Raw genomic sequence first — 26,159 nt, 5'->3', positions numbered from 1 at the left:
GATAGGGTGCGGAAAATAGAAAAAAAAAAAATAGAAAAAAAAAACTTTATTACATACTGAACATCCCTGTAGCTGCTGATAAGTGGAGCCGAAAATAGCCGAACGTGACGTCACGGAAGAAGCCGAAGACCCGAACGAGACCACGAGGACGCCGCGAACCCGGAAGACGCCGATCAGGACCCCGGGAAAGGTGAGTAATGTACGAATACCTGCTCTGGACCCCTCAGTTACCTAGCTGAGGGGTCCGGAGCAGGTATTTATAACTTTTGGGGACTTTGATCGCCGTGAACGGCCGGCCGGTGGCACCTAGCCACCAATACTTTGTACAGTAATGGCGGTCGGTGCCGTCCTTGGACAGCACCGACCGCCATTTTTTTCCGGGTCATCGGGTCACTGATGACCCGGAAAGGTTCCGATCGCCGCTATTGGCTGATCTGAACTGATAAGCCAATAGCGGCGATCGTCGGCATGGGGGGGGTTAACAACCCCCCATGCCGACAGGGAGAGATGGCCTGCAGTGTATTTCTGCAGGCCATCTCTCCCGATCGCATGCGGCCGGTCCGCGGCGCCCTCTTAAAGGACCCGCGTACCGGTACGTCATGGGTCCTTAAGTGACAGTGATCCATGACGTACCGGTACGACATGGGTCCTTAAGAGGTTAAAGCGTCTCTGTACCCAAAATCTGTCCCCCCCAAACCGCTTGTACCTTCGGATAGCTGCTTTTAATCCAAGATCTGTCCTGGGGTCCGTTCGGCAGGTGATGCAGTTATTGTCCTAAAAAACAACTTTTAAACTTGCAGCCCCGTGCTCAATGGCTGGGGCTTAGAGTATCTGTGCCCTAACTTTGCACCACCCCTCCGTCCCTCCTCCCCACCCTCTTCATCATTAGGAATGTCTCCTGTCTTAACGATCCAGCCCATGTTCAGTATTCACGCAGCTGGTGAATAGGAGACAATCTGCCTGGAGCATTCCTAATGATGAGGAGGGTGGGGAGGAGGGACAGAGAGGTTGTGCCAGCCTAATGCATAGACATTCTAGGCCACAACCGTGTTACTCAGGGCTGCCAGTTTAACCTCTTCGGAACCAGGCTAATTTTCGTTTTTGCGTTTTCGTTTTTTCCTCCTTGTGCTTAAAAGGCCATAGCACTTGCCTTTTTACACCTACAGACCCACATGAGCCCTTATTTTTTGCGTCACTAATTGTACTTTGCAATGACAGGCTGAATTTTTGCATAAAGTATACTAAGAAACCAGAAAAAATTCAAAGTGTGGTGAAATTGAAAAAAAAAAACAAACGCGTTTCTTTTATTTGGGGGGAATGTGTTTTTACGCCATTCGCCCTGGGGTAAAACTGACTTGTTATGCCTGTTCCTCAAGTCGTTACGATTAAAACGATATATAACATGTATAACTTATATTGTATCTGATGGCCTGTAAAAAATTCAAACCATTGTTAACAAATATACGTTCCTTAAAATTGCTCTATTCCCAGGCTTATAGCGCTTTTATACTTTGGTCTATGGGGCTGTATGAGGCGTCATTTTTTGCGCCATAATGTTAACTTTCTATCGATACCTTGATTGCGCATATACGACTTTTTGATCGCTTTTTATTACATTTTTTCTGGATTTGATGCGACCAAAAATGTGCGATTTTGCACTTTGGGATTTTTTTGCACTGACGCCGTTTACCGTGCGAGATCAGGAATGTGATTAATTAATAGTTTGGGCGATTACGCACGCGGCGATAGCAAACATGTTTGTTTATTTATTTATTTGTTTACTTTTATTTATAACCTGGGAAAAGGGGGGTGATTCAGATTTTATTAGGGGAGGGGGCTTTTTACTAATAACAAACGAGTGCAGAGCCGGGGACGGCGCCATCTTGGACGAGTCCCCGGCCGGCATCAGACAGGGAGATCGCTCCTCCGGGACAACGTCCCGGAGGAGCGATCTCCGCCACTAGACACCAGGGAAGTGCTGCAGCCGGTAATCGGATGCAGCTGTCATGTTTGACAGCTGCATCTGATTACTGTATTAGCGGGCACGGCAATCGGACCGTGCCCGCTAATACCGGCGGTCCCGGGCTACAAGCGGTTACGTCCTCGTGCGGGAAAGGGTTAAGGCTGGGTTCACACTACGTATATTTCAGTCAGTATTGTGGTCCTCATATTGCATTAAAAACACATATTGGATTAAAAACACAGAAAAGCTATGTTCACACAATGTTGAAAATGAGTGGATGGCCGCCATATAACAGTAAATAACTGCCATTATTTCAATACAACAGCCGTTGTTTTAAAATAACAGCAAATATTTGCCATTAAATGACGACCATCCACTCAATTTCAACATTGTGTGAACAGAGCCTTTCTGTGTTTTCAATCCACTCCTGGTTTTGGTTGCAATATGAGGACCACAATACTGACTGAAATATACGTAGTGTGAACCCAGCCTAAAAGTAGTTTTTTAGGGAAATAACTGCATCACCTGCCAAACGGACCCCAGGACAGATATTGGATTAAAAGCAGCTATCCGAAGGTACAAGCAGTTTGGGGGGGGGGGGGGGGTCAGATTGTGGGTACAGAGCCGCTTTAAACTCTATAGGACTGTTGAAGATAACCAAGTGCTGATACACAATACATTGTAGCAAAGATTGGGTTCTTTTTACATCTGAAGCTATATTTCTGCCCACCAAGGAATATACAGGCACACAATATCAGGGAGTAAATAATTATCTCAGATATACAACAAGACTAATGAAAAAAGAAAAAAAGCCAGAGAAATAACTAAATCACACATCCCAATATTGTGTATACATAAAAACTCAGAAAAAAAAACTCAGAACTCAGAATTAAAGGATTTAAAAAAATCATACACAATTATTCTATCTCTGAAGGAGTTCTAATTTAGCTAACGTAATGCAGGCATGATGCATGATGAGGTACTGGGACCATTTTTTTTCTACACCAGTATTATGGTATGATATTCATTATGGCCATGTGCTAATGGTGCATTGACTTATCCACCTACATATTTTGTGCAATTGTTTTTTGCAGATATTAGCCCCATTTAAGTGCATGCTGCAGATGTATATATGCATTATTGTTTTTGGGATGTGGAAAGTGGCTATATCCGTGTCTCTCCCATTTGAGTACATCTGTATACAGTTATATGTTTAATTCTGTGAGTCCAATAAAGCTTGTTTTTTTCTGTTTGCACAATATTGGGATGTGCATTTTTGTTATATCACAGGCTTTTTTTTTTCTTTTTCATTGGATACTTCTGTTTATCTGTTCCATCATAGCAATAGTACCTATAACAACTTAGTAATGCTGGATAGGTCACATCATGGGTACCCTATGAAACTCAGTAATGGCATGTAAGGTTTCCATCATGGTCATTTTACCATAAAGGTTAGCACTTTTCAACACAGATGTGAACACATACGTGTAGAGGTTTGTGCCATATGGTGTTCTTAGGGAGATTTCCAAAGTATTTAGCTTACAGGAGGGTGCTAGCTGTACGCATGACCATGGCCATATACCTTAAATAACTGTTGAACAAACACGCAAAGTCGACAGTTTCAGTTTGACTAAAGTGTATGGAGACCTTAAGGTTGATAGATTCAATTGATTCCATAATCCAATCTTTTGATGGCAAGAACAGCACAGCATGAACTGCTTTTCGTGCAATAACAACAACAGAAAGTCAATGGGGTCTACTGATTGCTATTTTGATCCGTTTGTACTGTACGACAGATCTGGCACAGTGATGCCTTTCGTTATAAGATTGCTCAATATATACTACCTCAAACAAATTCTAATTTCCCGTTTTCTACTTTGGCTTCATCTGTAACTAAATGGCTATCACAGAGCCATATGCCATGCAGAGACTGGACGTAAAACTAAGTATTGTATAAGCAATGATTTACAGAATCTTTACAATATGCATTTAGTCATTTAGCTAGGCTGAACAAAGACCGTCTTTGCCAATATCAGCTGTTGGTTATTCAGAGAAATGACTTATCTTTTATCCACAGCATAAAGGATAAGTGTCAGATTGCATGGGATCTAAATGCATGAAGCCTAAGGATCTCCACAATGGGTCCAAAGTCTTTGTTAAGGAGAGAGTCAAGCACCTGTGGCGGCACTTCATTCACTTTCTAAGCAAGCATTGTACTAAGCTATCTTCAGGGATATGGTAAGTCATTTTAATTCTGAATACCCCTTTAATGTTAAGGAGATCCATCTTGAATCAAATAGTTGCTTGTAGGGTTGGGCAACTAATCAAATTCATTTGGGGGGCCCATGATTTGACTTTTTTTTCTTTAAAACTGCAAATTTCATTTGCAAATTTGATGGTTCAAAAAACAATGTGCACTCTGTCCTGCAGAGGGAGCAGCAGAGTGTTTATCGTCAGCTTCCATGCCGGTAGCGAAGGAACACATAGTCTGCCCAGGCCCAGAGCCGCAGCTAGAAAGCCCCCTGCTGGATCCAGCGCTGCAGCATCCGCTTCTCCCTTCTCCAGCAGCAGCTGGGCCCAAGGAGCCCCCAGGGTCACAATCAGAGGAAAATCGATTGGAGGAGCAGAAAAGTGACCCAGAGATCGGGTGATGACCCATGGTAACACCCAAACCACACTTACCTGTAACTACTACTACTCCAACTAGTGCTACTACTTCTACTACCACTACCTTTGCTAATACTGCTCCCACCACTGCTTCTACTACTCCCACTACTGCTACTCCCAATAATACTACTCCCCTCATCTCCTATACCTCTACTACAACTACTACACCCCTTATCTAATATACCTCTACTACTACAAACCTCATCTACCATACCTCTACTACACCCCTCAACTATTATAAATCTACTACTACACCCCTCATCTACTGTACCTCTACAACTACTACATCCCTCATCTACTAAAACTATACTACTACACTCCTCACCTGTTATACCTCCACTACAACTACTAATACACCCCTTATCTTCTATTCCTCTAGTACTAGTACTACATTCTTCATCTACTATACTACTACTACCACTACAACCCTCATCTATTATGAATCTACTACAACTACACCCCTTGTCTACTATACTTCTACTACTACACCCCTCATCTACTATACTACTGCTGCTGCTACTAATACACTCATCTCCTAAGCCTCTACTACTACTACAACATGTCTCATCTACTATACCTTTACTACTACTACTTTGACTGCTTTCCTCATCTGTTATACCTCTACTACTGCTACGACTGCATGCCTCATCTACTATACCTCTACTACTAGTACTACACGCCTCATCTAAGCGATGCAGAATCTGTTGGCGCTATACAAATAAATATTATTATTATCTACTACCACTATCTACTATTACTACTGCACACCTCATAATTAACACAAAAAATTAGATTCAAGTCAAGAATCGTCCATAATTATTAAAAATGGAATTTTATTTTTTGGCCGTATCGCCCAACCCTTGTTGCCTGTCCAGTGCCTAATGTGAATCTCAGAACCTCAGTTCATAGCTGTGGTGAGATACCAGGGCCGTTTCTAGGGCCGGGCGAGCCGGGACACCGCATGGGTCGCCCACAGCTAGGGGGCGCCAGGCGGCGCCCCACAGTACCCGGCCCCCAGCCCCCGCATCATCAGGGCTGGCCCGAGGATCTGGAATCTAAGTTCCAGATCCCCTGGCCAGAGAGACCTTTAGCTGTGCGTACAGCACGCACAGCTAAAGGAAACAGCAGCCGGGGCAGAGACAGAGAGGCTTCCTGTGCAGGCGGCTGTGTATGACAGGTGGCTGCCTGCACCGGAAGCCAGAAGAGGACGGACATACCAAGAAGAGGAGCTGGAGGCTGCAGGGTGACAGGTGAGTAGTTGGTGGGGGAATCCTGCACAGAGGGAGCCCCGGATATTTCCCGATAATCCCACCGCCCCCCCTCTGATGACATTTTAAGTGTTTTTAATGTAGTGTAGTTTTTGGGGTTGGTCTCCCTTGCTGCTATACTCTTGCTTATTTGTACTTTGGATTATTTTGTATATTCATGTTATAATAAAAAATTGTTTCGATGTGCTACCTCATTGTGCATATGCTTTTGTTTCTGGAGAGTATAATGGAGATCACCCAGCTCTCCCCTATTCCTGTATGTCAGTGTACTGTATAATGGAGGTCACCCAGCTCTCCCCTAATCCTGTATGTCAGTGTATAATGGAGGTCACCCAGCTCTCCCCTAATCCTGTATGTCAGTATAATGGAGATCACCCAGCTCTCCCCTATTCCTGTATGTCAGTGTATAATGGAGGTCACCCCGCTCTCCCCTAATCCTGTATGTCAGTGTATAATGGAGGTCACCCAGCTCTCCCCTAATCCTGTATGTCAGTATAATGGAGATCACCCAGCTCTCCCAGCATCCTGTATGTCAGTGTAATGGAGGTCACCCAGCTCTCCCCTAATGCTGTATGTCAGTGTATAATGGAGGTCACCCAGCTCTCCCCTAATCCTGTATGTCAGTGTAATGGAGATCACCCAGCTCTCCCCTAATCCTGTATGTCAGTGTATAATGGAGGTCACCCAGCTCTCCCCTAATCCTGTATGTCAGTATAATGGAGGTCACCCAGCTCTCCCCTAATCCTGTATGTCAGTGTATAATGGAGGTCACCCCGCTCTCCCCTAATCCTGTATGTCAGTATAATGGAGATCACCCAGCTCTCCCCTAATCCTGAATGCCAGTTTAATGGAGGTCACCCAGCTTTCCCCTAATCCTGTATGTCAGTGTATAATGGAGGTCACCCAGCTCTCCCCTAATCCTGTATGTCAGTGTATAATGGAGGTCACCCAGCTCTACCCTAATCCTGTATGTCAGTGTATAATGGAGGTCAACCAGCTCTACCCTAATCCTGTATGTCAGTATAATGGAGATAACCCAGCTCTCCCCTAATCCTGTATGTCAGTGTAATAGAGGTCATCCAGCTCTCCCCTATTCCTGTATGTCACTATATCAGTGTATAATGGAGGTCACCCAGCTCTCCCAGAATCCTGTATGTCAGTGTAAAGGAGGTCATCCAACTCTCCCAGCATCCTGTATGTCAGTGTAATGGAGGTCACCCAGCTCTCCCAGCATCCTGTATGTCAGTGTATAATGGAGGTCACCCAGCTTTCCCAGCATCCTGTATGTCAGTGTAATGGAGGTCATCCAGCTCTCCCAGCATACAGTTTGGGACCTTATAGGTGGGAAAGGGGAAGGAAGTTTCTGGAAGTGCGGATCCTGAGATGTTTGTCTGACAGGTGCAGAAGAGATGAATTGTAGCTACAAGAAACCGTCATGGTGCTCTGAGCCGGATGGCGAGGAAAAGTGAAAGTGACGCCTCAGATCAAAGAAGAGGTCACCTGGGATGAATTTGTATTGAGTAGAACATTATCTGTTAGGAGCGCTGCACTGCTCTATGCTGCAATACACACACTGCTTCTTCCTAGTATCCTGAATCTTGATAAAAGACCCCCTTTCTTCCCCAGAGCGGAACTGAGTGAGGTGGGGGTGGTGGACGCTTTTATCAAAATTCGCCCTGTTGCCAAAATGACCTAGAAACTGCCCTGTGAGATACATATCTTAACAACAGACATAAATGTCAAGCAACCACAAATACAGCTAAGTTGTTTTTCATGATTGTTGTACTGTATCTGACAACACACATATATATGTGTGGAAACTCTGAACATTTTGTGACACCCAGTCATGCCCCTGTGTCACCATTTGTTACACAGCACCTCAAAGCTTATCCTAAAATTATTCTTCCTAATAACAAATGTCCCTCTGCAACTGTAATTTTTTGAACTGATCTTGTGAGCGTTCTCACTTTTCTAGCCTTGGCCTTTACCATCTCAGTCCTCCCATCTCACAAACAGGAGAGAAATAAAGGGAAAGGTTCATTTCCTCTTAGTCACAAATGTTCTCATTCCATGCACTCTTGCTGAAATGTCAAGGTCGGTGGCTGTTAAACATTCATAAAAACGTAATCTTTATCAAGTTCAACTAGATGTGTCAGGTAGGAAGTTACCCGTAAACATGACAAGGTTATTAAATGACTAAAATAGCTGAGATTTCCTATTCTTAATGTGTCCCACTATTTCCTTGCTGTCTCCATCCAGTAGAGGAAGTCAGTCTGTGCTTTCACATCCTTGTCGACAAGACGTCCTGTATGTTTGTTTTCACAACTATGTTGGCTTCCTGTAATGTTCCCAATACAATCCATTTAGCATATTTTCACCTGTCTCATAACCTCTCACACACATAAAATATGTGCTATACAAAATATGATTTTCTTTGTACATGGGTTTATAAATACAACTATGCTGCATTCATTATAATATGTGGTTTAATATAAATAATAATCTTTTTCACATTGGATATCAAGGGGTTTTTATTCACTAGGGTTCCATTAGTCATAACCAAGTCTACAAATGCCCTGTTTACCCTTTACTAACCTCAAAGGAGTTATCTGGCAATAGAAAAACATGGCCACTTTCTTCCAAAGACAGTATGTCTCTTGTCTCCAGTTTGGATGGGGTTTTCAACTCAGTTCCATTGAAGAGCTTAATTGCAAACCACACCTGAACTGGAGACAAAAGTCGTGTTGTCTTATGGTGCCATGTTTTTCTTACGATTAATAACCCCTTTGAACCGATCAACGGCGGAGTTTACAGAAACTGTTAAAATGACATGCCAACGTATTTCTGCTTGGATCAGAATGAGTCCCATTCATTTCAATAGCCCGAGCATAGTCAGCTAGTTACTATGCTTGGGTTGTTTTCCAAGCATATACAAGTTTTAGCTCAGGCTGAAGAGCACAGATTGCGCACTTTCAGTCTGATACAAATGGATATGCTCAGAAAATGTCCTGAATGTAGTCACTAGCGGACTTAGGTTGGGGCATTAATAAATGGGGCCCGTGTTGCTCTAAAAAGTAATACGTCTTCATGTTATTTTAACCCCTTAAGGTCAAAGCCAATTTTCGTTTTTGCGCTTTTGCTTTTTCCATTTTATGTTTAGAAGCCCATAGCGCTTGCATTTTTTCACCTAGAGACTTATATGAGCACTTATTTTTTGTGAAACAAATTGTACTTTGCAATGACAGGCATTATTTTTCCATAAAATATGCTGCGAAACCGGAAAAAAATCATTTGCGCTGTAAAATTGAAAAAAAAAAAAGAATTTGTTTTGATTTCAGGAAGTTTTGCATTCACGCCGTTCACCCTATGGTAAAACTGACTTGTTATGCATGCTCCTCAAGTTGTTACGATTACAATGATATGTAACATGTATAACTTTTATTTTATTTGATGGCTTTTACAAAATTCAAACCATTGTTAACAAATATATATTTTCCTTAAAATCACTATATTCCCAGGCTTATAGCGCTTTTATCCTTTAGTCTATGGGGCTGTGTCAGGTGTCATTTTTTGCGCCATGATGTGTTCTTTCTATCGGTACCTTGATTGTGCATATGCAACTTTTTGATCACTTTTTATTACATTTTTTCTGGATTTGATGCGACCAAAAATGCGCAATTTTGCACTTTGGAATTTTTTTGCGCTGACGCCGTTTACCGTGCGAGATCAGTAATGTGATGAATTAATAGTTCGGGCGATTACGTGCGTGACGATACCAAATATGTTTATTTATTTGTTTATTTAATAATTTATATTTATAAAATGGGAAAAGGGGGGTGATTTGGACTTTTATTAGGGGAGGGGATTTTTTTATTAATAAAAACACTTTTTTTACTTTTTTGTTTTTACATAAACTAGAAGCCCCCCTGGGGGACTTGTATATAGACAGCACTGATCTCTCATAGAGATCAATGCTGTGTATATACACAGCAATGATCCATCATATCGGTGATAGATTGCACTGGCCTGCTGCAGGCCACAGCAATCTATTGCCGAGCCGGAATCAGCGTCAGTGTAACGCTGAGGCCCGACACGGGCAGAAGAACGGATCTCCCCCCCCGCGATCGCATCACGGGGGGGGGGGGAGATCCGACCCACTAGACACCAGGGATGTTGTGCATAAAGCACTTCAATGCAGCTGTCAGGTTTGACAGCTACATTGAAGTGCTTAATTAGCCGGCGCGGCAACGGGACCCGCGCCGGCTAATAGGGGCACTGCCCGGCTGCAGATTGCATGGGTCGCTAAGGGGTTAATAGTTCTCTGTTGCAAACTTGACTCGAAGTAACAAATAGCGGTATGAATAAGCTCTAAAAACATCATGTTGAAACCTCAGCTCATAGAGAAAAACACTGCATTTGCGTCATTTTCTTTCTGCCAAATAATTTTATTGTCTCTTCTCCAGATGATGTCTGTCTCCATGCTAAAGACCAGTGTGATTAATCGCCTGTTCACTTCATTTTGCCTTTACACATTTCTTAGGTTAGATAAGAATCTGAGAGGAGGGTAAATGGTTCTCCTAAAGACAGAGACGCTGTAGAAAATAATCAATGCATTTTAAATATACTTATTAAGAGGATTTATGTATTATCACTTTAAAAAGTTGGCAACGCTTCCAGTAATCCTTTATCTTTGTATATCAGAAGGCTATTAATAGAGATGACATAATGGTGGCGAATGGCACTGATCTCATCACAGAGCTTATATATCTGTGCTGGGAATGATTTGTCCAGTACTTAGGAATGCAAAAGATGATTCTAGAAATTTAACGCTCAGCGCAACATGGTGGTAAACCTGACCTTTAAAGCGACTGCTCCAATAAAGTCCCCAAAGGCACAATATAATATTTGAGCCATTGAATGGAAACAATGGAGAGAAAAAGAATCATTATTATAATTTACTTTAATAATCTGAAAGTTATTTCAAACTTTGTTTATATGCAATGGTACAATGCTATGTAGTTACTCGTGCCTTTACGAGGCAGTTTCTTGGTTTCTGTCCCACCCAGGACCATATGACTATTACTTCTACTCACTGAAACTTGCAGCAGGTTATGTACACATTCTCTCTGTTGAGGCTATGTTCCTGTCTATTAAGTGCTGCATTAGTCTATGGATAAATGTCTGTGCACATTCTGTAACAAACAAACAAACATTTTTTCAAGATTTGCACAATTGGTTTCATAGAATTTTATTAAGCATATTTTTAAATAAGAAAAATGACAATTTTTCTTATTATTTTACTAAGGCTACGTTCACATCAGCGTTTGACCATCCGGCACCATTCCGTCTACCATTTCCGTTTTAGAGTAAGCAAAACGGAAACTGTCGGATCCGTTAAAATCCCCATAGATTCCCATGCTATTTTAGTGTGCTCCGTTTGCCCTGATTGTGCTCCGTTTGCATGCAATCCGTTCAAGATCCGTTTTTTTTGAACGGAAGAAAAAATAGTGTTTGCAGTATTTTTCTTTCCGCCTAAAAAAACGGATCACGAACGGAAAGTGCAGTTCGTTTTTTTTTTACAATGAGGACGGATCTAAAACGGAAGGTATTTCCGTTCACATCCGTTTTTTTTCATCCGTTTTTGCACTGAGCATGCGCAGAAGCAGCAAAAAAACAAAGAAGAAAAATAAACGGATAGAAAAAACGATGCTGACTGATGCAAACGGATGCAAACTGATGTAGAAAAGTCAGTTTTTTTAAGCCAAAATACAAACGGACCATCAGTTTGCATCAGTCTGCTCATCAGTTTATGCTCATCCGTTTAATTAATATAGACGGATCCGTTAGAAACAAAGAAAAACGCTAGTGTGGCCGAGCCCTAACATATTTTGCCTTTTCTTATACTGGGTATAAACACAGCCTTATTCCAGTGACAGCATTCATTTGCTTCTCATTTCAGTGACTAGAGAACGTGATTAATGTCAATGGCATTAATACAGGAATTTATTTGTGTTTCTAGATCCCATTTGTGTGTTTTTTTTTCCTGGGTGAATCTTTGGGCATGTTCACACAGAAAAATTCATGTGGTTTATGACAAGAACTCTGCACTAATTTCCACTTCCCTTACGTCCCACAGCGGCACAATAACGGGGTATTCTTGCCCCTGTGAGCTAGGCAGGACAAAGGAACTTTTAATAGTACCAAAAATAAAGTTTTAATAATACAAATAGTAGCTCCTCCTCCCTCCAGTATAAGAGGAGGCGGATCCCCACAACAAGTGAGTCATTTTTTGTCCTTGTAAGAAGGCAGGACATTTTCCCTCCTCCCTCCCAGATGTCTATCTCTTTACAGGGTCTACCTTGTTTCTGTGTACTGCACCTGCCTGTGCAGTATCGTTTTCGGACTTCTTTTCGCTCTATTTCTTTCTATTTTTTTCTATTGCTTGTTCCATACCGGTCTTTGGAACGCACTGTGCGTTCCAGGAACCGGAAATGACGTCATTGAAGGTCTCTTCCTCTTTTCCCGGCGGTGGAACGCAGATGCGTTCCACGGACCAGAAGTGATGTCATTTCAGCTCCTCCTGCGCTCCGAAACCGGAAGTGAGCGCGGTGGCGTCCCTCTGGAGCAGAGCAGGCAGGATGAGCACCGTTTTAAGGTAAATTTAGTCCACAGATGCAAACTTATTAATCTATGCTTCTGAAATGACTGTTAGACGCCGCCCCCTCCGTGGGAGGAGCTGAATTTTGGCGCCAATGTGTGGTTTTTAAACCCCTCCTTACAGTCTAATCTTGCTGTCTCTTGTTTGAGCCAGCTTGTGATGAGAACGGTGATTCTTCTGCTTAAGCTGAATACTTTCTCCGCTCAGTAAGTTGCCGCCATCTCCTAGATCCAGGTACCTACTGTTCTAGTCTGCGGTATTTAGTGTGTATTGTGTTTTTTCAGTCATGTCTAGGGATTCTGCTACCCGCAAGTCCTCTACTAAAAGACACCATCTGGTATGTAGACAGTGTGAAATACCTCTACCTGATGATAGCGAATTTACCACCTGTGCATCATGTCGCCCCAAGATCCAGGTAGGACAAACCTTATATCCTTGTTTAGCACCTGCTCTCGGATACCAGATAAAAATAGTGCATCTTTTCTTAGGGGAAAGATGAACCTACTATTCAGGATGTAGTAATCTGGGTCAGTGATCTGGTACATAATTCAATCAACGGTTTAAAAGAATCCTTGTCTCAGCCCAGGTATTTATATTTCTATATAAATATAGACAAATGTGGGAACAGAGGTAATTCAGTTTTTTCCTTCCTTAGGAAGAGACCTAGAATAGAGAACTCCTCTCCCTCTGCATCCCTTGAAGGTTACAAGGTTTTAGATGAAATCTACTCAGATTTTGATGAAGAGGAAGATAAAGAGAAAGAAAAATTCTTATTTAACTCTGAAAATATTTCTAAACTGGTCAGACTTGTACGTAATGTCACACAGCCCGACCAGGAGGAACCTTCCTCCTCCAACTCTAAAGCTTTTGGCATGGATAACTTTATTTATGACCTTATTACTGCAGAATGGAAGAAGCCAGACAAGGCTCCTGCCATTAGCAAAAGATTCTGGGCATTGTTTCCTATTGATGAGGATCAATTTGAATCCTGGATTGATCCCCCTAAAGTGGATATGGCCATAGCCAAATTATCTAAGAAAATAATTGTGCCTTCAGATGATAATACGACCCTTAGAGACCCTATGGATCGTAGAATCGAAGCATCTTTAAAGAGAGCCTACTCAGCAGCGGTCGGCCAGACCTCCATAGCTGTGTCTAACCACGAAGTTACTAAGGCTATGAAGATTTGGTTAGACAAGATCCAAGAGGATATAGATTCTGGTGTGGATAGAGATACCATCTTATCCTCTTTTAGAAAAATTAACCTAGCCATGGATTATATGTCTGACTCTGCCTCCCATCAGGCCAGACTCGCTGCCCGTTCTATGGCATTATCTTCTGCTGCTCGGAGGGCTTTGTGGCTTCGCCCTTGGCCGGGTGATAACCCTTCTAAATTTAACATGTGTAACTTGGAATTTTCCCCAGGCAGGCTCTTTGGGTCAGAGCTGGATACCCTAATGTTGGAACTCTCTGACAAAAAGGGAAAATCTCTCCCTCCTGTCAAGAAGCCCTTTCGGTACAGGAGAGAAAGATCTCCACAGGGGGGCAGACAGGGCCGCTTTCGTGGCAGAGGTAGAGGGTATGGAGGATACAGACGAGGAGGATCCTCTAAGCGAGGAAAATCCTCACCCAGAGGTAAAGACTTCTGACGCCAGTTTGCCGGTAGGGGGTCGCCTATCCCAGTTTCTCCCAGAGTGGGAAAAATCAATAAAGGATATTTGGGTTTTGAACATTATCAGAAGAGACTATGTTCTTTCTTTAAATCCCCTACCGCCGAGAAGATTTCTAGTTTCATCACGTCATCATCCAGAGAAACAGAGACTGTTGGAACAGTCCATCCGGGAACTAATCCAGCTATCTGCCGTGGAACCTGTGCCAGTCAACGAGAGAGGTCAAGGAGTTTATTCTCCAGTTTTCCTGGTACCCAAACCTTCGGGAAAGAACAGGTTAATAATAGATCTCAGATACCTAAACAAGTTCATGAACAAGACCAGTTTCCGGATGGAAACGATAAAGTCAGTGAAGATGAACCTAAACAGGGGAGACTTTATGGCGTCTCTCGATTTAAAAGACGCATATTTCCATATACCAATTTACAGAGAGCACAGAAAATTTCTTCGGGTGGCTGTTCACATGGGGGACCAGGTTCAACATCTCCAGTTCAAGGTCCTTCCTTTTGGAATCACATCAGCCCCGTTCGTATTCACAAAAGTGATATCCTCGGTAGTGGCCGTATTGAGGATGCAAGGCGTAAATGTAATACCCTACTTAGACGACTGGCTCATCATAGTAAGATCTCAGGAGCAACTCAATCTAGACGTAAACTCCATATTGAACTTCCTGACCTCTCTAGGTTGGTTAGTAAATTGGGAAAAGTCGGATCTCATACCCTCCACAGTCAAGAGATACCTCGGGTTTGTCATAAACTCCCAGGACATGAGACTGTACCTCACTCCAGAAAGGAAATTGAGGATTATGGAAGGGTACCGATTTTTGAGAACCCCTCGTCTAGTCTCATTCAGAACTCTGATGAGATATCTGGGTCTTCTGTCCTCTTCCGCAGAAGCGGTTCCTTGGGCCCTCTGGCATCTGAGACCACTGCAGTCAGAAGTACTTCAGAGATGGAACAAGAGGACGACGTCTCTAGACAAGAAGATCAGACTTTCTCTGGCTACAAGAAAATCTCTACAGTGGTGGGCACATGTAAAAGACGGAGCCAATATAGAAGAACCAACTTGGACATTCCTTACTACAGATGCCTCGGGCTCAGGATGGGGAGCTCACCTAGAAGACAGAAGACTTCAGGGAAAGTGGACTGGATCAGAAAGAACCCTCTCTTCAAATCAGCTAGAACTACGAGCCATATACGAGGCACTTATACGTCTATCTCCTCAGATTCAGAATCAGGCAATCAAAGTAAGAACCGACAACATCTCCGCAGTTTATTATCTAAACAAACAAGGAGGCACCAGATCCAAGACGCTTCTTGGAGAGGTGGGGAAAATTCTAAATTGGGCGGAGTCGAACCTAACCAGATTGACTGCAGTCCACATAAGAGGGACTCTGAATATAGTAGCCGACAGGCTCAGTCGAAATATGGCTGTCCCAGGGGAATGGTCTCTGAACCCTGTGATATTCAGCCAAATAACGGACAGATGGGGTCTATCAGAGATAGACCTGATGGCAACACGCTTCAATGCGAAAGTCCCGAGGTTCTGCTCTCTCTATCAGGAGGACGATTCAGTAGCAGTGGACGCGATGACAATAACCTGGAGATTCAAACTCGCGTACATATTTCCACCGACGGCTATGATTCCGAGAGTATTACTGAAAATCAGACAAGACCAGACCTCAGTTATAGCGATAATACCTTTTTGGCCGAAGAGGTCTTGGTTCACCCAGCTCCTGACAATGAGCAGAGGGACATATTGGAAATTGCCATCTCAGCAGAACCTGGTATCTCAGGGCACGCAGCTCTGCCAGAACCTGGGGTCTCTTCATCTGACGGCTTGGAGACTAATCGGTCCTTATTAAGGTCTAAAGGGTTTTCTAGCAGAGTAGTAGACACACTTTCTCATTCGAGAAGTGAGGCAACTAATAAATCATATGCTAGAGTCAGCAGAATATTCCAATCTTGGTGTTCTCCTAGAGAAATAGACCCCTATAACCCTTCAATTCCAGATATCTTAGAATTCCTACAGGATGGATTTGATAAAGGATTATCTCCAAATACCCTAAAGGTCCAGTTGGCAGCTCTCTCGGTCCATCTTCAGAAGAGACTTCTGCAGATTCAAGATGTAAAGGGTTTTATTAGAGCCATCACTAGACTTCGTCCTAGGGTCTGTAGACCTGTGAATCAGTGGGACTTATCCCTCGTCTTAAAGGCTCTAACTAAAGAACCCTTCGAACCGTTAGAATCAATACCTCTGAAGATGATTACTCTAAAGACTGTCTTCCTTCTGGCTATAACATCTGCCAAGAGAATAGGAGAACTGCAGGCTCTGGCATCCAGGGAACCTTATACTATCTTTTTAGAGGACAGGGTGCTTTTAAGATTTTTACCAAATTTCGCACCTAAGTGTCCTTCCTTCACTAACCTGAACCAGATGATTTCGATTTCCAAATTACCTTCTGGATTAATATCTGAGGACCCAGAATTGGCAAACCTGGATGTCGTCAGGTGCCTAAAGATCTACCTGGAAAGAACCAGAGAACTCAGAAAGTCAGAGAACCTCTTTATATCCTTTATGGGGAATAACAAAGGCAAGAAAGCCTCCAAGCCATCTATTTCCCGTTAGATTTCGGAATGTATCAATATCTGCTACATGATCAATAATCAAGATCCTCCAGAATTCACGAAAGCTCATTCCACCAGAGCTGTGGCAGTTTCTTGGGCAGAAAGAGCCCTGATACCTCTGGAACAGATCTGCTTGGCAGCTGCCTGGTCTACGCCTCGTACCTTCTTTAAACATTACAGAATAGGAGAAGCTATTCCAGATTTTTCCACCTCGGTGGTGAATTCAGCCTTTCAACAATCCCAACCCTAGGGGACTTAAGAGTATGTGATAAATCCCCGTTATTGTGCCGCTGTGGGACGTAAGGGAAGGGTACATTTGATGGATAATGTGTCTTCCCTTAGTCCCATCAGCGGCACAACTTCCCGCCCTTTGTGGATGAAGTTTTTATTTTTTTGAATTGTGTTATCTACTATATAAGGACTCACTTGTTGTGGGGATCCGCCTCCTCTTATACTGGAGGGAGGAGGAGCTACTATTTGTATTATTAAAACTTTATTTTTGGTACTATTAAAAGTTCCTTTGTCCTGCCTAGCTCACAGGGGCAAGAATACCCCGTTATTGTGCCGCTGATGGGACTAAGGGAAAACACATTATCCATCAAATGTACCCTTAAAAATCATATCCTATTGATTTTATTTGGAGATAAAAGAAAAAAGGTCAGTTTTTAAACACAGTTTTTTTGCAACGGGAAAAACATGTCACTTTTACTGGGTGATTCTGTCTATACTGAAATCTGCAGAAGCTTAAAGCGAATGTACCAGCGGTTACATCACCTTAAGATTTTAATATCAATAGACTGGCGCAGGTAAGGGGATATTGATGCCACAGGCCTGCCCGCCCCAAGTGGGAGGAAATGCCCTCCCCTCTGTGATGCGGCTCCATTAGAATTAGAATCATCATGGGGGGGGGGTTGCAGAACGTCAAACTGGGGGTGCTCCATTGATTCAGGCCAGGCCAATGCCCAGGAATAGACAGGGGCGTGCATGGGAACCCGGTCATGGTCCAAAAAAAGGACGCGGCACCAACATCCCTGTGCTGGCGGCGGTCTATTGGTATTTATAATCTTAAAGCAATGTACATTTGCTTTAAATAAAAATTGTGCTGAGAAACTATATCTAAATCAGCACAAAATGTTAAAATAAAATGTTATTGTTTCTAAAAGTGTAAGGAAAAACCTATAAGTACAAATAACCCCACCCATTTAAAAAAATAAAAAATGGTATTACTGCATGCAGAATTGTCCCAGCTACTAAAAAAATTTTTTATTGATCGCGAACAACAGTCAATATGAATAAAAAATAATACCAGAATTGCAGCTTTTCAAATAAAATACAATTAAAATAACAAAATGTCCTATTTACCCCAAACTGGTACCAATAAAAACTACAGATTACAGCAGAGTCTTCATACTGGAACATAGAGAAGTTTTTATTTTACAAGTAAAACATAACAAATATTATGTATCACTGGAATGTACAGCCCTGCAGAGTAATGTTACAAAGATGCCAAAAATTGCAGACGGGGAAGGGGTTAAAAGGCTGCAAAACCTTGTGTGAAAACCAGGCCTTACCCGGAATATTTCTTTTTTCCATCAGTAATACATGTTACACTGCATTGCCTTTCTCAATCTGGAAGCAGGTCAATATCAGTTCCTCCGGCAGTACATACACAACATTGCATGCCAGCTTTTATACATTCACAAACTTAGAACACTAATCTGGGAACATTTTGTATGTTTTTTGTTTTAATAGAAAAAAAACAGATTCTCCTGACCTTGAAAAAGCTGGCCTTTCTCATGCGTCACTACAAATATAAACTAGCTGCTCTCCTTCCAGGATTTTCCTGTTAGCAACAGTGGCAGTAAAATGTTCTAAACAAACATGTTATCTTTTTAAGGAAGCCCCACTAATGAGGAATTGACGTTCTTCCCTACTGATAAAAAAGCATTTGACTTCCTATAAATCAAACGTTAAAGTTGGAACCTACATGTACATGTTCTGCTATGCAAAAACATTCAGAACATTTCAGAAAAATCCACCATTCCAAAGATATAAAAATGCAATTAAATAAATGTATTATAAAATAATGGGGGCTAAAAAGCTACTGTTTAAAAGCCATGTATGAGGAAGAAAAACTTTCACACTTGAATAATGCTGCGTTTACACGAAACGATAATTGGCCCGATCGTATGATTAACAATGTTGGAGTAACAATTTTTTTTTCACAACGGTCAGCATTTAGACGGTACGATATATCACACGGAAATTCGTTTTACGATTGTTTCGCGATCGTTTAAGCCTATCTCACACATTGGTTAAATCGGCGAATGAGTGTTTACACGGAACGATCTGCAAATTTTTTGCGAACGACAATTTTAGAACATATTGTAAGATCAAAATGAACGATTTCTCATTTGTCGTTTGATCGTTTGCAGAGTTTACACATACGATTATCATTCGAATTCGATTGTTCCGTGTAAATGTAGCATAAGAGACATCAATTCTTGTCAGAGACTTTTCTACAGCTGCAGCTAATAGCATATGATTCTAATAAATATACATGCAATCCTCCAAACTAGTACACTTATACCTATCATGAAAACTAATAGAGATATTTTATTAAAGACTTCTAAACATAAACTAAGGTCGCATAACATGGCGGCAGGTAAGCAAATGCAAATTCCTGAAATACATGCTGTAGCTCACAATGGCTAGTTTAATACCAAGCGTAAAAAACTAGAAATTCAAGAGGTTGTCCTGGGAAACCTTAAAGGAAATGTGTCATCAGAAAATGACTTATTGCTTAAAAGAGTTATCCAGTAAAAATCCTTTTCTTTCAATTAAACTGGTGTCAGAAAGTTATATAGATTAGTAATTTACTTCTATTAAAAAATCTCAAGTCTTCTCATACTTATCAGCTGCTACATGTCATGCAGAAATGTTGTTTTATTTTCAGTCTGACACAGTGCTCTCTGCTGACGTCTCTGGCCGAGACAGGAACTGCCCAGAGCAGGAGAGGTTTTCTATGGCGATTCCCATAGAAAGCCTCTCCTACTCTGGAGAAGAAAATTACAAATCTATATAACTTTCTGACACCAGATGATTTGAAAGAAAAATATTTTTGCTGGATAACCACTTTAAATCAAAATTTTATGTTAAGTATTTTTATTAGAATTTTTTGTGATATTTTTTCTAATTTTCCTGTTTATATTAATAAATACTATCGCTATTTTAGGGTGTGTTTACACTGAGTAAAACAGGCAGGATTTCACGGCGGAGCCCCTGCCGCGGAATCCCGCATGCCACAGTGTGTCAATGGAATTGATATATCAAAGCATTACAAGGGAAACCAGTAAATAGACAGAACCAGTATAAGACAATAGCAGCTCCCTGTGGAATGACCTCTTAAAAGGTAACAGAGCACTCAATAATGCTTCACATGTTTCAAGGGGACAGGTCCTGCATATTATTATCTAGATACCTATGGCTGTGACATCGGCCCGACCCATTCAGGCTTTTGCTTCTGCTCCATCTGTAAGATACAGTAGAGGATGCGTGATTGGCCATATCTGTCTGCTCTTTTGGTATCTTGTACACTTGTTTGAACACTGCTCTAATCTTCTCTGCTATGGTAATTGAATCTCCTCCACACCTAGGTTTTCTCCTGCTGACTTTCCTCTGGCCTTTAGACCAGGGGTGGGGAACCTTTTCCATGTCGAGGGCCGGTCAGGCATTAATAAAATCATTCGAGGGCAGCATACTGTGCGCAGCAGTTAGTAGCGTGGGTTTGCAGCACACGGGGCAAGGCAAAGTATTCCCCTAGTTCCCCTGCTATTGTAGTTAACCCCCAGTTATGCCCCTGCTATTGTAGTTAACCCCCAGTGATGCCCCTTGTAGTCTAGTTAACCCCCAAGCCATGTCCCTGGTAGCCTAGTTAACCCCCCCAGTGATGCCTCTGGTAGGCCTAGTTAACCCCCATCAGTCATGTCCCTGGTAGCCTAGTTAACCCCCATCAGGCATGTCCCTGGTAGCCTAGTTATCCCCCCCATTAGTCATGTCCCTGGTAGCCTATTTACCCCCCCCCCCCCAAGTCATGTCCCTGGTAGCCTAGTTATCCCCCCATCAGGCATGTCCCTGGTAGCCTAGTTATCCCCCCCATCAGTCATGTCCCTAATAGCCTAGTTAACCCCCCCCCCAGTCATGTCCCTGGTAGCCTAGTTATCCCCCCATCAGGCATGTCCCTGGTAGCCTAGTTATCCCCCCCATCAGGCATGTCCCTGGTAGCCTAGTTATCCGCCCATCAGGCATGTCCCTGGTAGCCTAGTTAACCCCCATCAGGCATGTCCCTGGTAGCCTAGTTAACCCCCATCAGTCATGTCCCTGGTAGCCTAGTAAACCCCCCCAGTTATGTCCCTGGTAGCCTAGCTAACCCCCATCAGGCATGTCCCTGGTGGAATAGTTAACCCCCATCAGTCATGTCCCTGGTAGCCTACTTATCCCCCCCATCAGGCATGTCCCTGGTAGCCTAGTTATCCCCCCCATCAGGCATGTCCCTAGTAGCCTAGTTAACCCCCATCAGTCATGTCCCTGGTGGACTAGTTAACCCCCATCAGTCTTGTCCCTGGTAGCCTAGTTAATCCCCATCAGTCATGTCCCTGGTGGACTAGTTAACCCCCATCAGTCTTGTCCCAGCCTAGTTAACCCCCAAATAAAAAAAATAAACATTGCACTCACCTTACCTCCGCTCCCACGCTGTCCAAGGTCCTCTTCTGTCCAAGGTCCTCTATGCCGATCTTCTCCTGCAGGCGGCGCGTGATGAAATGACGTCATTGTGTGCGGCCCGCAGGAGACTGAAGACGCGCTGCTCTAGTGGGGAAGGAGCCAAAACAGACAGCATCCTCCTGTATCCGGCAGCTGTCACAGACACCGGAGGATGCTGTGTATGCCGGCTCCTTCCTCTTCCAGAGCGGAGCGCATCACAGGGGAGTTGTGGGCCGCATCGGGAGGTCTCAGGGGCCGGATGTGGCCCGTGGCCCGGAGGTTCCCCACCCCTGCTTTAGACAGTTAATTTGCTTCTGCTTTTGGTTTTGCTTCTGTGATTGACATCCTACCTTGCCACTCGTTTCTCCTGTTCCTTTCTGTGTGTGGTTGGGATGTCAGGAACCGTTACAGTCCGGACCGGTTTTAACAGTATTTAGAGATATGCTGTACAGCAGGTCCCATGTACCTAGGCACAATAGTCTGAAACAGACCCTATTCACTTGTATGGGAGAGGCTTCTAAGCATGCTCTGTAACTTGTGCAGAGGTCATTCCACAGGAAGTGTGTGTGCCTGTGAGTGGTGGAGCCAAAAAGATCCTGTATTATCAATATACTGGTGTCACCTTTCATTGTAATCCTGCCTGTGATGATAAGGAAGACACTGTGAATGTTACAGAACAAGAAGTGTCAACCCATTCTGACACTAAAACAAATTACTTCATATATAAACCAGCTCTACAGTAAATATTAACATACCGGCTCAGTAGACATGTCTTCAGTTTTCTCAACAGCAACTTTTGGGGCAGCAGGTCTTGGAGGGGGAGGTGCTCTACGTTTCTTCACTTCAGTTCTAGTACCAATCTCAGAAATATTGCTAAGTGACAATGATGTACCAAGTGCAATAGAGCGTGTGTTCACAGATGGGGAACTTGGAGCAGTAGAAAATCCCTGTAAAGGAAAAAATTGAGAACATAAGCATAACATGATGACACACATTACACTATAAAATATTCTGAGAAAGACTGCAAAAAGTTGAGATACAATTGAAATACATTAAGGGTAGCTTCACACGTACCGCATCCGCATCGGATTTCACGCTGCAAGTTTGCAGCGAAATCCGCTGCAGAGCCTGTAGTGTGAAGCTGAATAGGTCCCATACACGCTGCGTGTATGGGACCCGGCCTCTTTAACCCCCTCGCCGCCAGCCACCCGCCTGCAGCCCTGGCCATACATTACCTGCTGCCTGATTGGCTGATGGGAAGCGAGGGGAGGCGGGAGCGTCATACACAGCCCCGGCACCGAGCAGTTAATGTATGCTGGGGACTGGGGCTGCGGGGGAGTTAAAGGGGCCGGGTCCCATACAGGCAGCAGATCCGCTGTGTGTATGGGACCCATTAAGCTTCACACTAATGAATCCGCAGCAGATTTCGCTGCAAACTCGCAGCGTGAAATCCGCTTCGGATCCAGTACGTGTGAACGTACCCTAAAAGCAGATTAATATCAATAATCAACTTTCTAATATTTCTGTAACTGTTAAACATTTTGTAAACAAAGCAAGGTGGAACAAAAGTTAAGGAAGAAGTCCCACAAAAATAGTGCGGGAACATAATAAAGAATGGATTGGCTGATCAGCCAATCAGTGACTGGGGTGTGACACAGCTGCAGTCACTGACTGGCTGGGCGGGCAATCCATCAGCGGGCCGTGACTTTGCACAGCAGGAGTGGGGTCTTGACGTAAGAGGAAGCCAGAAGAAAATGACATCCGTCAGCTGTCCAACAGCGGAGCTACAGGGGGTACATTTTATTTTTGTGGGACTTCTCCTTTAATGTCATCCATATGTTGAAGACAAACCCTGTGAAAATTTATAGCATATCAATTCATAGCATAACCAATTTATTGCATTTTGTCCCCAAATTAACAATAAGGTAATGTTCACACACAGCAAAATAATGCCCAAATACGGCCGTAGTTTTTATTGAAAATATATTTTGCAAAAGCCGGTGGTAAATAACGAGCTTGTTATTATTTGGATGGTTGTATTCAATGACATTCGTTCTGTTCCTTGGCATCTCTCCTCCCTGCACTACCTGTACCCCATCACTTGGGGTGATACGCATAAAGCCCAAGTGGCTTAAAGGTGAGCATTGAATCTGTTCACCTAAGGTCTTTTTTTCTCGATTTCTGTATCATAAGAGGCTTCGTCTTTTTCCTATTGTTTTCTCTCCTTTCCTAAATCTGCAGTAGGGCTGGGCGAATTGAATTAATTAGATTTTTTTGCACGCTCTGACCTGAAGGGGGAGCAAGCAGCTGAGCTTTGGAGCGCACAACTCCGGACCGCTTTAGTTGCAGCTTAAGAGCATCCCCTGCTGGATTAAGAGCTGCAAAGTTTACTTCACCCACCACTGTCCATACACAGAATCAGGCTTCAATGAGAAAAAAAATGGCAGGAGAAGCAGGAGATCGACCCAGACAGTGCCATCACTGGAGATTGGGTGAGGAGCCAAAACAGTGCCCCACCTACAGTACATTAAGCCTAGCTGTACTGTGCCCTACTACTGTTACCATCTACTATACTGCTGCTGCTGCTGCTGCTGCTGCTACTACTACTACTGCTACTACACCCATCTACAATACTGCTAATACTACACCCCTCATCTACTATACTACTGCTGCTGCTACCACTACTATACCCCTCATCTACTATACTACTGCTGCTGCTGCTGCTACCACTACTACACCCCTCATCTTCTACTACAACCCTCATCTACTATACTGCAACTAAAAAACCTGTCATCTACTATACTGCGGCTACTACTATACCCGTCATCTACTATATTGCTGCTGCTACTACCACATCCCTCATCTACTATACTACTGCTGCTGCTACTATACATCTATTACATCTATACACATCTATTATACTGTTATATATCTACCATACTGTTGCTACTACTTCTTCCCTTATTTACTATACTGCTACTACTACTCCACTCAGTTACTATAGTGCTGCTGCTATACTACTACTATACCCTCATCTACTATGCTGCTACTACATTTACTACCCTCAGGTACTATACTTTTGCTACTACTACACCCCCTTATCTACTTTACACCTACCACTACTACTCACCTCATCTACTATACTACTATTCTCAGCTACTATACTGCTGCTGCTACTACAACTACTACCCCCGCTCATTCACTATACATTTACTACTACTGCTCCTCTCAGCTACTAGACTGCTGCTGCTACTACTACTATATCCCATATCTACTATACCTCTAGTACCACTACACCCCTTATCTACTATACTACCTACTATCTACTTCTGCACCCCTCACCAACTATACCTCTACTGCCAAAAGGGTTTGTCTACTCTGTTGAAGCACAGAGCAGTCTGAATACTGTTTGGAGACACATTTTGGGCAAAAATACTTATTTGGGGCACAGAGAAGCTTGTCTACTATATGGGGTCACAGCAGGGGCTAACTAATATGTTACTGTGTGAAGTGATACAGTTGCTGCCTTAAAACCATTAAACCTAAAAAACAAAAACAAGACTTAAATTGAGTATCATCCATGATGTTTATTTGGCCATGTTGCCCAGCTCTCTGCAGTTTTGATGGATTTTTAAATATCTTGAGGGAGGTAAAAGCATGCACCACATATTTGGCATTCTTTGCAGAAAAAAAAATGTGCATCCACTTTTTCAGAATTAGGCTATGTTCACACCTACGTAGCTGACACTACTTTTGTGTCTGTTAACAAAAACACGGATCCATTTTAATCCCTTTTTTTTTACAATGTAAGTCAATGGAAAAACGGATCAAAATGGATGCACACAAATGCATCCATTTTTTTATCCGTTTTTTGCAAAAAACAGATTGCAGAAATGTAGTGTGAACCTAGCCTAATTCTGAAAAAGTGGATGCACACTTTTTTTTCTGCAAAGAATGCCAAGGGTGTGTAGTAAATTTGACACAGAGACCCATATTTACTAAAACTGTCTAATTCCTAGATAGACAGACTTCAAATTTGCAACATTTATATGTGTATCAGGCTAACTGCTAAAACATTTGCATCTGAACTCCCTCCCGCTGCTGCACAGCAAGTTAACTTTGCTGCAGCCTATGCCAGAGGCTACAGCGTCATTATTAACGCTCCCTTGATGACACAGGCACAGAAACTGTGCATGTGTCATACGTGGCGTGTCCCGGCCGTCAGTTATAGCCGTGACCCACTGCAAATGTCAGCACCCGAGCCTCACTCCAGTGCTTACAGTTAACCCTATAGATACTGCTGTGGGCATGACTGTAACATCCATAGGGCTTCAGACAGAGAATTCTCCCTCTACAAAGGGAGAATTTTCTGGTAGCTACAGACACCGGAAGCCTAAGGCTTCCAGTGTCCTGGCTACAGAGGCTGGGAGGGAGGGAAGGGGGTAAGGCAGGCTTAAACTGTGCCCCCTGCCGCTGTCATAAGCTTCTAACAGTGGCAGGGGACAGAGGGAAAGGGGCAGAGATCTTCTGGTAGAGTCTGCCTCA

At 43.1% G+C, this 26,159-nt stretch overlaps 1 protein-coding gene across 8 annotated transcripts in view; it reads right to left on the bottom strand.

Annotated features, from left to right (window-relative positions):
• COBL (cordon-bleu WH2 repeat protein) overlaps positions 1 to 26,159 on the bottom strand; it is a 342,443-nt gene that overhangs the window by 98,330 nt on the left and 217,954 nt on the right. For all 8 annotated transcript variants that reach the window (XM_069958515.1, XM_069958510.1, XM_069958512.1 and 5 more), the window contains one exon: positions 22,370 to 22,561. In XM_069958515.1, the coding sequence (XP_069814616.1) occupies positions 22,370 to 22,561 (192 nt within the window). The remainder of the gene's footprint in view (positions 1 to 22,369; positions 22,562 to 26,159) is intronic.

The sequence above is a fragment of the Dendropsophus ebraccatus genome, chromosome 2, assembly GCF_027789765.1.
Source record: "Dendropsophus ebraccatus isolate aDenEbr1 chromosome 2, aDenEbr1.pat, whole genome shotgun sequence".
NCBI classification, from domain to species: Eukaryota; Metazoa; Chordata; class Amphibia; order Anura; family Hylidae; genus Dendropsophus; species Dendropsophus ebraccatus.
The sequence above is the reverse complement of the archived record's forward strand: the minus strand, read 5'-3'. Positions and strand labels throughout refer to the sequence as shown.